Source organism: Heterocephalus glaber, unplaced genomic scaffold (assembly GCF_053883595.1).
Source record: "Heterocephalus glaber isolate CG9 unplaced genomic scaffold, H.glaber_assembly_v1.0 deba00000613, whole genome shotgun sequence".
In the NCBI taxonomy this organism is placed as follows: domain Eukaryota; kingdom Metazoa; phylum Chordata; class Mammalia; order Rodentia; family Bathyergidae; genus Heterocephalus; species Heterocephalus glaber.
In genome coordinates this window covers 2,849,217-2,863,243 of record NW_028258152.1, presented here as the reverse complement: position 1 = coordinate 2,863,243, position 14,027 = coordinate 2,849,217, and the positions used below count along the sequence as shown (strand labels likewise).

At 38.4% G+C, this 14,027-nt stretch overlaps 1 protein-coding gene across 5 annotated transcripts in view; it reads left to right on the top strand.

Annotated features, from left to right (window-relative positions):
* The window catches only part of Fhip1a (FHF complex subunit HOOK interacting protein 1A), a 260,320-nt gene that overhangs the window by 177,923 nt on the left and 68,370 nt on the right, over positions 1–14,027 (top strand). For 4 of the 5 annotated variants that reach the window (XM_087205791.1, XM_021247880.2, XM_004869174.3 and 1 more), the window contains 2 exons: positions 5,758–5,916; positions 7,817–7,903. The exons of the other annotated variant lie outside the window; for it this stretch is intronic. In XM_087205791.1, the coding sequence (XP_087061917.1) occupies positions 5,758–5,916; positions 7,817–7,903 (246 nt within the window). The remainder of the gene's footprint in view (positions 1–5,757; positions 5,917–7,816; positions 7,904–14,027) is intronic. 5 annotated transcript variants of the gene reach the window in all.

Here is a 14,027-nt window from a genome sequence, read left to right as displayed (position 1 = left end):
CTTTTTATTGGGATAATACTAAAAATGAATGTTATATATTGATCACTTAGATTCAGAAGTATCAATATTTTGGCATTCATTGGTCTGTTTTTCATCTGTACTTTTTGTTTTTGCTGTACTACTTGAAATTAAGTTGTAGACATCAAATGCTTTAGTGTATATCTCCTGCAAATGACATTCTCATATATAAGCTCAATACCATTATTGTACCTAAGAAAATTATACAGTAATGTCTTAATTAATTCAGCATTCAAAGTGAATAAATCATGTATATTAGCATGTAACTACATCTGCATGTATGAAGATGAATAAACTTAACATATTGAAAAAATGAGTAAATAGCTAAAGGTTACATAATTATGTTAGTATTTATGTAAGATTTACATAAAGTTTTAGAACACAAAGTTTTAGTGCCTACTTTTTTGGATATTTACATTTACACCATCAAAGTAGTAAAAAAGCACAGGAATAATTTGTACTAAGTTTAAGACTATAGTTTTTTTTGGAGATGAAGGAAAGGAATGGTAATGAGAATGCAGTAGCATTTAGTTCTACTTGTCATGTTTTATTATACTTTTGAGCTGGGGCTTGAACTAAGGTCTTCTCATGTGCTAAGCATGTGCTCTACTAGTAGGCGAGTTACACCCCAGCCTATCATGTTTTACTTCTGCAGATTTACAGATTATTCTGAATAAATTATGGAAAAATATTAAAGTCTGTGATGTCTTGGCAATAGGTTTCAGTTTTACTATGTTTGTATTTTTTGTAATATTTCATAATTTAAAAATTTAAATGTGTCAGGACAAGAATGGAGCATATTTTTAATGTTTAGATTTGTACTAACTGTTATAAGCAGAATTTCACTAATTGTTGCTTTTATAAAAACATACTTTAAAACATTACATTGTTCATTAGAATCGGAAGGAAAACAACATCTTCAGCTGACCTTCTTTGCTAGAGTGGGAGACAAGCTACGTTGTGTTAAGTTGCCCCTCAGGATAGATTCTATAATCTCATTTGTACCAATTTTTCTATAATTACATCTGATAGACAACATAATTTTTAAAAAGGCCCATTTATTTTGAAGATAAAAGCATACCATTCAGCTAAGGGCCACAATTGACAAAAAGCTTTCTGTAATTAGTATTGTTGTCAGTGTGTTAGCATTAGGCTGTTGGAAGAGTAATGAGTCTTTCAGGAAATTGAACCGTTTTGGAAACTTTTGTCATGAGAGCTGATGGGAAGAGCCTGTTGGTTCTGCTGCTTCTTATCTCAAGATGTGCTTTCCCAAGAAAAGAAGGAAAATAAGGATACTCTAGAGAACAGTTTGGTGCCAACAAATAGTTAGGGACTAAATGACCCTATCACTGTTTTTGATTTTTTAAAACTAATATTGATGGTTAAACTCATGTCATTTGTTATGTTGGCAAATGTAGAAAACAGCCTGGTATACATAAATAAAGAAATGTAAATTGAAGTAAGTGACCTTTAGGTATACAGCTGCAGGTGGGAAGTTATTAGCCCATACCCAAAATTTATGAGGCTTTTTACTTTGACAAGTTGGATCAAATGGTCTCCACCAGGTGTTTTGATGCTAGCTTCAGACTAAAGCCATCTGCTAAAAACTTTATTTTTGGTAAAATTAACTGGTTACCATTAGATGTTTAAAGTTAAAGATCAATGTTACTTGTTTGGTGCTCTGCATGACATCTTTCTTTTCTCCATTGGAAACAGTATTTGTAAACTATTACCCTAATTTAGCTGCACACATTGTTTTCTTTAATCCTTGCAACAACTCAGTTAAGAAACTGAAGTTTAGGGAGCTTTAAAAACGGTCAGTGGAGAAGCTGAATTGAAACAGACTGATATGAAAACCCGTGGTCTCAGCTCTGAGGGAAGTTCTTTGCTTTTTATCTGTTGTCATCCATTGTGGTTTTAATATAACATTTAGTTTCTTTTAAGGATGTTCTTAGAAAATAAATAAATATTAAGTTAATACTTACTGTGTTAGAATATGATGTTTTACCTTTTTTGTGGTTTGAATCAATAAGAGGCTAAAATCATGGTGTTAGCATTTTAGTTATAATTTGCTATTAAATATAAATACTTAATTTTGTATAATTTCATTTTTAAGTTAAAAAATCTGCATGTAAGTGTAGTAGATTGTGCTATTAAGCCCTCAAGCCTGGAAAAAAGATACCTACAAACTAACTGGTTGTGTCTCCTGTTTTCCTGTTCCTGACCCCATAGCCCTCTCTGGAATTCTGGACTCCTTTGTCTTTCTTAACGTCTCTTCCTTTGTGAGTGCTCTTCTGCACACCACCAGCTCTGAATCATTCCCTGTTCTCACACCAGCACCAACCTGTGCCTGGGCCCCACACTGTGTTCTAGAAATGTGTCATCTGCGTGAACGAATCTGAGCTCTGACCAGAGCCTCAGAGGGAGGATATAAATAGTAAAGATTGGGAATCTTGTTCCTAAGACTATGTGAGACTATTCTGCAGAATATTTTCTCCCATGTTTCTTTGCCATGCTGAGGCAGATAGCAGAGAGGTTGCCTCGCCCACTCTGTAGTGGCAAGAGCTCAGCGGAACTCCCCAGCCAGCGTCATGTTGAAGGGTGCCTCCTTCTGGACAGGCAGCATCCTTCTGTCTGGGCAGGCTTCTCCCCTTTCATATCTCAGCCATGCCATTTTCAGAATAGTCATTGAAAAAGTGAGTATTAGGTATGTGTTATTTTTAATTACTGTCCCTGATGTATGTAATTTGAAAATTAATGTTGCTGTAATTATATTGATATACTGAATAGTTATTCCCAGCTTTTTAGTCAGACAAATTAAGCCTGTCTTTATGAATTCATCTTCAGAGCTTCAAAGTGGTTAAGAAACCAGGCGTATGCAGAATGAAAGCCTTTGTTCTGTGGTTAATTTAGCGTGAGTTAGCAAATGTAATTGATTTTTTAAAAATGTGGCATTGAGATTAGATTTCTCTTCAAGGAGAACTATTGGACTCTGTTCTCTTTTGCCAGAAGTTTCTAATTTATAATAGGCAACTCATTTGGGTCACATTCAAAATTGGAATTGAAGTGCCTTGTTTGGGTATTTGACAAGGAGTTCAGTACTTTAAGTAGGGGACACTTTCCTTTGGGACCACAGATGCTCTGATTTTGAAAAAGAGAAAAAGGTATGATGTTACTTACTGTTGTATTTCCCATACACAACACAGTGCCTGGTTTGAGGTTAAATTCTCAGTATTCTTAATGAGTGAGTGAACATATACTTGAATAAAGGTTACTAGGAAACAGAACAGAGAAATGTTTATCATCTCTTGATTTCTCCAGGATTGGAATATTCATCCATTTCTCTCACTGCAGAGGGGGCTCCTGTGCTCCTACCCTTCTGCGTCCCTCCCATGGCGCTGACCCTTCTCTGTATGTGCTGACACCTCAGGCCTGTCCTCCTGTGGTGGACTTGGATGTGTCACTCTGAGGAAGGACTGTTAGTGTCTGAAACTCGGTATACATGATTCAACAGTCTTCCATCTCTCCAGTGTGGATTGAAGTGAGCAAGTCAGATCAGGGGAGACAGAGAAGATGGACAGTAAACCCATAAATGCCTGAGTGACAACTGCCACACAGGAGGCTACAGAGAGGGCTGAGGGGACAGGACAGAGGGAAAGGAGGGGGAACAATACGTCTCTAGAAAAGTCTTTTCCAGAACACACTGAACCTTGTTCTATTGTCTATTTCTACTGTCAGGTTCTGTGGGTTACTTTATCAAACCTTACCTGTTTAACTCTCCCTTTCCTTCTCTGTTGTTTGTGTGGCTTCATGCACCATCTACCTATGGATGACTTCAGATGATCACCTCCAGCCCAGAGACTGTTCCAAGAATCAGACCCACATAGCTCTCTATTGGGCTCTCCATTTGGATGGCCCACAAGTTCTTTATCATGGCCTATAAAACTCTACAGGCTCTAGCTCTTATTTACCTTGCTGCCCTTTCCACCTATAATTTTTGTGTGTGTGTGTGGTACCTTGAGGCAGGCGGTAGAACCACTGAGCTAAATCCCCTGCCCTCCACCTATAATTTTTGCAGGTACTGTGCTTCTCTAAATCCTAGAGGATACTGTTTTTTCTTTCTCCTTTGAGCTTTTGTACATGCTGTTTGCTCTGCTTGGAATAATCTTCTTTCCCCTACTCTTTCTGGATGACTCTTGTTTGTTCTTCAGCAACTTGGACATGACTTCTGAGAGCATTTCCTGCTACTACCCCCACCATGAAATCTGATTTAAGAGTCTTTTGTATAAGAGCCACAGCACTGAATATTTCCTGTTGCATGTTCTGAGTCCCTCCCTCCCTCCTAGGGGCTTTGTGCTGAGCTGTATCCCTGGCCCTTTTATTATTTTGAAACAGTGTCTAAGCTGAGTCAATAAGTTGTCCAGACTGGGCTCAAACTTTGTTATCCTCCTCCCTTATCCTCCCAGACTGCTGGGATTACAGGTGTGAGCCACCATGCACAACTTGTTCTGACCATTTCTAACACTGTTATAGTTGCCTGCTTATCTCTCATTAGATTGTAAAAACAGTAAGAATGCCCCTATTTCTTTTCTAGGCCTAACGAAGTATATTTTCTTGGATGTTTCCATCCCATTTGAGTTCATGACAACCTGTGCCTTTTGTAGCTGACTTCCTTGTGTCCAGTCTATGCCATTTCTGTCCACTCCAGGTGCATCTGACAAGTCAGGATGTCTAAGGTGCTGCTTAGCATCACTTCCCAGTCAGAAGGCCTTCAGTCCTGTGGATTTTCCTATTTTCCCTTGTCTTAAACTCTGTGAGATAAAATCAACGAGTGCTTGGCATTGTGTTCCTTTTCTGCATTTCTCTCTTTGTTAAGGCCATCATCATTTTTTTAATGACCAAATTGGATAACTTCACAATTTTGAATTCTCATTCATTCTCACTTATCAAGCCCAAATAATTGTAATTTTAGGGTCAGGGAGGGAGTTTTGAATTAATTCCACATGTCGTAGTTAGAGTACCCTCACATCTACCTCACAGGTGGGGCTCAAATTTATTTTCTCCTGTTTTTCCCCCTGCCAGTGCATCAGCACAGACTCACTTTAGCTTTGTTTGAACTCTTGTCATCACATTGAACTGACCCCTTCCTCTTTCTTTTTGTTATGATTTGTGAAGATCAGGTGAGATAATGTACGGAGAACTGTTTAAACTGTAAACATGTGTCAGTGATGACCTTAAACATTGAAGGAATCCTAAGGAACCTTTTTCACAGAGCTAGTCATGCTTCTTACCTGTCCTAGATCACCTCAGCCTGGGGCTTCCTCCTGTATACACAGGTATTTTCACTGAAATACTTCTATGTATTTACACTCATTGAATCGTATTGTATAATGAGTTTGTCCCCATCATGAATGTCTAGGGGAAGGACAGGAATCATGTTTTTTTCATCCTTGGTTTACCTTTTTCACCTCCCTAGTCCCAGCCCAGTGTGGTGCCTGGCACACTGTTGATGAGCAGCCCCTGCCAACCACATGTGTAGGAGCTAAGACTGCTATTCTGTCTGCTTGAGTGGTCCTTTCCACCTGTTGAATCCTTCCTAGCTAACTGTTCCTCTAATACCTTTAGTACCTTGTTGCTCAAAATTCAGTCTTTGGTCTAATTCTGTGAGTACTCCTGTGAGCTGTTAATTGCAGGTTACAAATCTGAGAAAAGACTATTACAGTTTTATTCTGAACACAGGTACTGGCAACTGGTCTCAGTGGGCTGTACTCCTCCCTCCCCACAAAGCTGGAAGAGAAAGGTGAGGAGTGGCACTGCCTCCTGAAGGATGACTGGCTCCTGCTTCCCCCGCTGGTGCAGTTCATGAACTCCCTGGAGTTCTGCAATGCGGTCATTCAGGTACGGAGCACAGGGCACCATCCCTTGCCTGGTCCTGTTCGGAGCCCAGGCCTCACCCAGGATGAGTGTTTATACTCATTCCCTTTAATCTTAATAAATGTATGTAGAGTATTGATGCTTTACTTTAAGCCCACCGAATGTCCTTGAATGAGAGAAAACATTAGTTTGTAGGTTCCTGGAAAGTTTGAACTGAGAAAAAAAATAGATTATCTTGTCTTTAGAAAGTGTTAATTCTGTTTTGATTATCCACTTAACTATCAAAAGTAAGTTCACTGCCTAACTCATTAAATAGATATTTTTAGGCTTTTAAGTACTCCAAATTATAACACTTTTGCTTCAAGGTCTTCTTGGGAGTCTACAAAGGAAACACTTTATTTTGCTTAATGGTGCATACCACGTAAAGAATATTGTTATCCCAATTGAATGTAGAAGTTAACCGTCTTCTTAGCAACACAAATTAAATTTGCCTTGAAATTGGTCTGTGTTTTAAGGGAATAAAAACAGCCACTGAACTCTTGTATATTTGGCTTTTTGGTTAGATTCTCACCTTCAGGTTTCTTGGTACTGTTTTCAATAAAAATCAGATTTTATATATAAAGATTGACTACATTTTCATCAAAAATGTTTTATTTCTGTATACCATTATTGGATTTATTAAGAAATTGGGTATTTTATGGCAGTTGTTGGGTAAAAAAACATTAGTTATAATCTACTTATCTACCAAATAAAGAAATAGCTTCTGGAAGAAAACACAAGTAAATTACTTTAGTTTCCATCTCATTTTTATTGCTGCATCTCAGGAGATTTTATTTATATATAAAATAAATGGATTACGGTTTAAATTATTTTTTCCTTCAATATTACAGTCTATCAACATTTTCTTGTAGAAGTGTGTGGAAATAAAAACGATGGAACTACTGTTAGTTCTTCTCCAAATGTACAGACAGGGAGATTATCAGTAATTTCAACGACCAGCCTCATTTCCTTAGGAATTATTTTTTACTTTGTTGTTTACTTCTATATTCTTTTTTTTTTTTTTATACTGGGATCAAACTTGGGTCCTTGTGCTTGCACAGCAGGCGGCGAAACCACTGAGCTAAATCCCCGGCCCTACCTCTGTGTTCTTATTCTCTCTTTCTGTGACACTCTCTCTCTCTCTCTCTCTCTCTCTCTCTCTCTCTCTCTCTCTCTCTCTCTCTCTCTCTCTCTCTCTCTCTCTCTCTGTCTCTCTTCTCTCTCACAGAAGTAAACTAATGGACCTCGTAAAGAATAAGAAATTATATATTTCATAGTATATTTGAGTTGAAGCTACATACTTTTATGAACTTTTGTTTAGGGGTACTACTAGAATGATGACTTTAAAAAGATAGTACGAAAGAGTTACTCATGCTAAGTATATTTTAAAACTCAAGTATAACAAGTATTGTACTTCCAATAACTTTTGCTTTTGAATATTGTCTGTTTTTTATACAAATATTTTCTAAATCCCTTCTTCCCCAATATAAATGAATACCAGAAAATGCATCTTCCAAGTGAGGAAATTCTTTCTGCTAACAAAATAAATGTATTATCTATTTTAACAATTATATTTTTAAAATATTAGTCACAAGTTGAAAGGAAGTTGGGGTCAAAAATTATACCTTCCAGTTTTTATTTTATGAACCCTTATAGATATACAGTCTATTATCTTTTTTCCCCACACTCTTTAAAATTATCATTTTTTCCCTAAACTTGAAATTCTAACTTTATAGTCAGTCTGTTTATACTGGAATAAGTCATTTAAAAAAATCACTTATAAACACTGAACTTGCTTTTTGAATTCAGGATGTTCACAGAGATGTTTGATTTTCAGAAGACCTAATGATTGAGCTCTTCTTTTTGATGCCTGTTTTTGTGCTAGGTGGCTCACCCCTTGATTCGCCACCAGCTTGTCAATTATATCTACAATGGATTCTTGGTCCCGGTCTTGGCTCCTGCTCTTCATAAGGTCAGTGACTGGCTCACGTCATCTTTTGTCTGTTTATAGCACCACTGATGGAAACTGAGGAAGATAAGCACAGGTAACTGGCTGGATGGTGGCTTTGTCTTTATTTTTCTTCTCTTTCCACCCATGCTTCTTAACAGTATCAAACACATCTTACCAGTAGCCACGGTTTAAGTCAGGTGGCTCCCCTTTTGTGTCACAGAATGCTGTCCAGTGGATGTTGAATAAGGCAGTCACTCTGAAGGAGCATGGCAGTGGCTGCTGACTCTTGGGCCTTCCTCACTTGTTGGAACTCTGTTCAGCTCTGAGGCCAAGTCTGTCCCCAAGAATACAGGGTCGGCTGTGGGCATGGAGGGGCAGTGGGAGCACAAGTACCATGGCTTTTCTGTCTCCCTAATGGAACATGATTTTCTATTATAACAGTTTTGTGACAGCAAGAATTAAAATGAAGCCAAGTTAAAGCCCCATCAAAGGTTGCCTGTCTCATTAGCACCACTCTGAATTCCTTATGGCTCTCATTTTGTGTAATAAATCAGCCAATATCTTTTACATTGTGAGCTGTTACAAGATACCCATGAACCTAGAATTCTAATTTTAGGGAGTTTTTTCTTCACTGAGTGAAGAGGCTTGTATAGTGTTTAGTTCAGAGAATTTTTGTAACATTTTTGGAATTGTCATTTCTGGTAGCGAGAGAAGCAAGGAGCAACTAATACGTTGTTTTGATGAAATGCCCATCTTTCTATCGCAGTTCCATTTTTATGGGCTTCTATTTTATAGAATCCAAGAATACTTGATTATAGCCCCCAGAAGCCTGGTTGCACCTGCTGATGGGGTATCTGGTTTAGAGCAGCAGGTCTTGATGAGAGAGGTTTCTCTGTTACCACTCTGCACTGGCTGTGTTTTCCAAAACAAACAGTATGCTTGGACTGACTAGACTTCCAGCTTCTGGAGGTAGTCTTGGATGTGGTTTAAACATCAAAATACCGAGATTTCCAGGTTACTTTAGTGAGTACAAAGAAACAAAACCCATGAAATAGGGCTTGCATTTGTTTCTAGGCCATCTTTCTGTTAGTGTTTTGCTGTTTGGGGAATAAGGTGAGTGCCTTGCTCAGAAAATCTCTCAGCTCTGTGAGGAGGAGCTTTCCTCTCCAGCAGAATACAGCAGTGCTCTTGAAATTCTATGGCAGTAATTATCCATGCCCTCCAGTGATGGCAAACCTTTTATTTTATTTTATTTTGGCACCGGGGATCAAACTGGGGTCCTTGCGCTTGTGCAGCAGGTGGCGAAACCACTGAGCTAAATCCCCGGCCCGATGGCAAACCTCTTAGAGACCCAGTGTCCAGAAGCTGCAACCCAAAGCCCACTTGCTTATCACAAAGTACCAATACTGTAATTAAACCTGAATACTCAGGTTTTAGTTTGGAAAAAAGCAATTCATTCATACCGTGAAAGAAAAACACAACAACAGAGCTTTCAGTGATACAAACAGTCCACTGCAGCACCTGTGCCATAGTTTCGCCACCACTGATATACTCCCTCATTTTTTCTTACCCTTTTCCTCACTGACCTAGTGACATAAAATAATTGTTACAATTATTATAATTAGCATACTTTAATGTTACAAATATTAATGACAACTCTGTTACATATTAATGGAGTACCATGTGATGTTTTGATACATGTATACATTGTGCAATGTTTAAATCAGGTTCAACATATTTATGTTCTCAACCATTTATCATTTCTTTATGGTGAAAACTTTCAAAACCCTCTCTTCTAGCTTTTTGAAATGTAGGTACATCATTGTTATCTGTATGCAGTAGCACACCAGAACATCTTGCTCCTCTCTAATTATAGCTGAATGTAATGAGAACTTTCGGCCTGTAACTGGGGATTGGATCCATTGCAAGAGCTGTTCTGAGGATTTGGCTGATCACACTGTACATCTACTTCATAGCGCTTACCTCAAGTAGAATCCAGTGGTTAGATATGCTTGCTTACCGTCTGTCCGCAGTGGAAGGGGTACTTCTGGGGGCAGGGTAGTCCTGTGTTTGTCCTGTGTTTGGTGCACTAGGGTTTCTCCAACATGGAGCACAGTGCAGAAGACTTAGGAGTTGAGAAAACAGAATACAAATTCTGTGGTTGTTAAAGTGGCAACAGAGTACTGGCACTTGGCACCTCTCTGACAGTGGTTTGTAAGAGAATAATAGCTAACAATTTAGATGGAGAAATACATGATTTTATTTTCAGTTATGCCCAAAGTAAAATAAGTGATTTATAAAACCATGAAGTTGGACGCTGTACCAGGCTCGCGAGTCGCACGGAACATGCCAAATCAGCCCGCTGCAGACAGGCAGGTGTGCGGATGCTGTACCAGGGTCACGAGTTGCCTGGAACACGCCGAGTCAGCCCGTGCCCTAGCAGCAATCCACCCCCACCCCCACCCCCACCCCCCACTCCCCGCTCCTCTGGCCTCTTCTCTGTACAGCCACCTGGTTCCACACTACAAAGACGCAGAGGACACCGGAACACCAGGCCACTGTACTGGGTAAGTTGGAGTCATCTTCACCTCCCATCAGGACCGGGACTATCTTCAGGGGAAGGGCAGCTGGAACCTGCAGTACAACTCTGCAGAGGTCAACTCTACAGGAGGACAGGGAGCTCAACTTAGGACTTGCAGCTGGAAATCTGCCTGAATCTCACGGGTCTGAGACTAGCTTCCTGAGACTCATTGACTTATATCTCCACACTGCTATCCACGTTGTCTATTGTGACAGCAGAGACATACCCTGAAAGAGGCCCTTCATCTTCATTGTTATTTTTTATTCTCAAAATTAGTATTATTAGTTTGGGTTTTTTTTCCTCTTTTCTTTTTTTGCTCCTCTTTAATTTTTTTCCTACTCTTTGCAAATATTTGTTTGTCTCTCCTTTTTTTTCTTTTCTTCTTTCTTTTTCCTTTCTCTCTCTTACACTCACTCTCTTGCTCTCCCACATTGTTCATCTTCCCTTTTTGTCCCTGTTTTGGTCCTCATTCAGAGTTCTTCTTTATTTTCCTAGTATTCTCTTTTTCCTTCTCACCTGTGTCCTCTGGCCACACTGCTAACCTTCCCCTATCTTTCTTCCCATCTATCCCTCCCTCCACAACCCCTTCTAACTCCCCATCCCAAAGGGTAAAGTTGTTATATTGAAGAGTTTATTCACTATAGGTTGGGTTGGTCCTTGATCTTGATTTAATTCACACAGCTAAAGGTGATATATTAATAAATAACACAAAATGTCATTTTCAAAGATGTACTTGATGCAGTGGTGTTGCTGATTGTATCACTTGGGCTAAGGTGTTGTTATTGATCTAGTCAATGAACCTTCCTAGTATAAGGAAAATGAGATAGCCTTAGAGACATTAGAGACTCAAAACTTAAGACCAGCTATATCTGGAAGACACCTCTGAGAAGCAATCATTCCATAAGGGTTCTAATTACAAACAATAAAGATACCTACAATAAGCAATTTCAAATTATCAACCCAGGAGTTAAACCAAGGACAGTACCAAAAACAAAAATGAGAAGACATTTAAGCAAGGCACAAACTCAGACTTCCACCCCACCAAGGGTAAATCCTGGGGGAAATGAGATGGAAAAGTCCCATAACCAACCACCTGGCTACCCTAAACTGATAGCACAGGAAGTAACAAAACAGATGAATGAGGCTCTAGAAAAATTCAAAGCAGTAATAATCTCCCAGATATCTACAGAGATGGTGAGCAGAGTGAAAGACATGATGAGAGGATCTAGAACAGAAACAGATAAAACAATAGATGAGCTCAGAAACATGCTGGAAGCCATGAATACCCAGCTTAAGAAAGAAATGGAAACCATGATCACCCAACATAAGAAAGAAATGGAATCCATGAAACAGATTCAGACAGGTACTGAGGAGATCAAAAACTCCATTGAAAGTACCCACAGCAGATTAAGGGAATCTGAAGATAGAATATCAGATATAGAAGACAGGATTGTGGTTAGAGACCATGAAAATAGAGATTTCTTAAAAATAGTAAGGGACCACGAGAAATCCAACAACTGCTAGATGATGCAAAGAAGAATAACATAAGACTGATAGGAGTCCATGAAAAAACAGGAGAAAGCACAATTGACATAAAAAAACTGTTCACAGAACTAATAGTGGAAAACTTCCCAGACAGAGGTAGAGAATTGGACATACAGATAAGTGAGGCATATAGAACTCCAACTAGCCATGATAAAAAATCTACATCTAGACATATAATAGTCAAGATCCCAGAAACCCAACAGAAAAACAAAATCCTACAAGCGTTTAGAGAAAAGAAACATCACCTACAAAGGAAAGCCCATCAGAATCACAGCAGACTTCTCGACACAAACCCTCAAATCAAGGAGAACCTGGAGTGAAGTATTTCAAGCCCTAAAATAAAAAAACTTCCAACCTAGACTGTTGTATCCTTCAAAATTATCTTTCAAAATCGATGGGGAAATTAGATACTTCCACAACAAAGAACACCTGAGAAATTTCATGAACACCAAACCAGCACTCCAAGCAATTCTAAACAATATCCTAGAAAAAGGCAATGAAGGTCACAACTCCATGAGGCCCAACAGAGGGAAGCCACCAGGCAAAGTAAGACACTAAAAGGAAAGGGGGAAAAAATAAGAAATAAAAGAGCCAACAAAAGTAAAACATCATGACAAGGATAAACCAGTATCTGTCAGTTATAACCCTCAATGTTAATGGCCTCAATTCGCCAGTCAGAAGAAGTAGACTGACAGAATGGATTAAAAAGGAAAATGCAACAATATGCTGTATACAAGAAACACACCTAACTCAAAAAGAAACTCATAGACTGAAAGTGAAAGGATGGAAAACAGTTCTCCATGCCACAGGAACCCAGAAGAAAGCAGGGGTAGCAATCTTATTTGCAGACAAAGTAGATTTCAAACCAAAACTAATTAAGAGAGACAAAGATGGTCACTAGATCCTTGTGAAGGGAACAATCCAAGAGGAAGAGATGACAATCCTAATATATATATAATATATATATAAATATAATATATATATATAAATACGAATGCCCCCAACTATATAAAACAAATATTAATAGACATGAAAAACCAAATAAACACACAATTGTAATGGGGGACCTCAATACTCCACTATCACAAATAGACAGATCATCTAGACAAAAAGTTAACAAGGAAATTCTAGAACTGAACCAAGATATTGAACAAATGGACTTAATAGATGTTTACAGAGTGTTCCACCCCACAAAATCAGAATATAGATTCTTTTCAGCTGCACACGGGTCATTCTCCAGAATAGACCACATGCTAGCCATAGGACATGTCTAAGTAAATGTAAAAGAATTGAAGTTAACCCCTGTATATTATCAGACCATAGTGCAATAAAATTGGAGATCAATAACATAAGAAACTGCAAAACCCCAACAAACACATGACAACTGAATAGCACCCTCTTGAACAACCAATGGGTCACAGAAGTAATTAAAGAAGAAATTAAACAGTTTCTATAAGTAAATGAAAATGCCAGTACAACATACAGGAATCTATGGGACACAATGAAAGCAGTTCTGCATGGGAAATTCATAGTAGTGAATGCCCATATTAGGAAAACAGAGAAAACTCAGATAAATAACCTAATGCAGGAACCTCAAGCTCCTAGAAAAAGAAGAGCATAATGAATCCAAAGCTCGTACAGGAGAGGAAATTATAAAGATCAGGGCAGAAATCAATGCAACGGAGACTAAGAGAACAATACAAAAAATCAATGAATCAAAGAGTTGGTTTTTTGAAAGAATAAATAAAATCGATAAAACTTTAGCCAACCTTATCAAAAAAAGGAAAGAAAAGGCACAAATACATGCAATTAAGAATGAAAAAGGTGAAGTCACAGCAGATCCAACAGAAATCCAGAGGATCATCAATACCTACTTTGAGAACCTCTGCTCCAATAAAATGGAAAACACAGAAGAAATGGGCAGATTCTTAGATACATACGAATTGCCAAAGTTAAATGAAGAAGATATAGAAATTCTAAACACCCCAATTACAATGAGTGAAATTGAAAATGTAATAG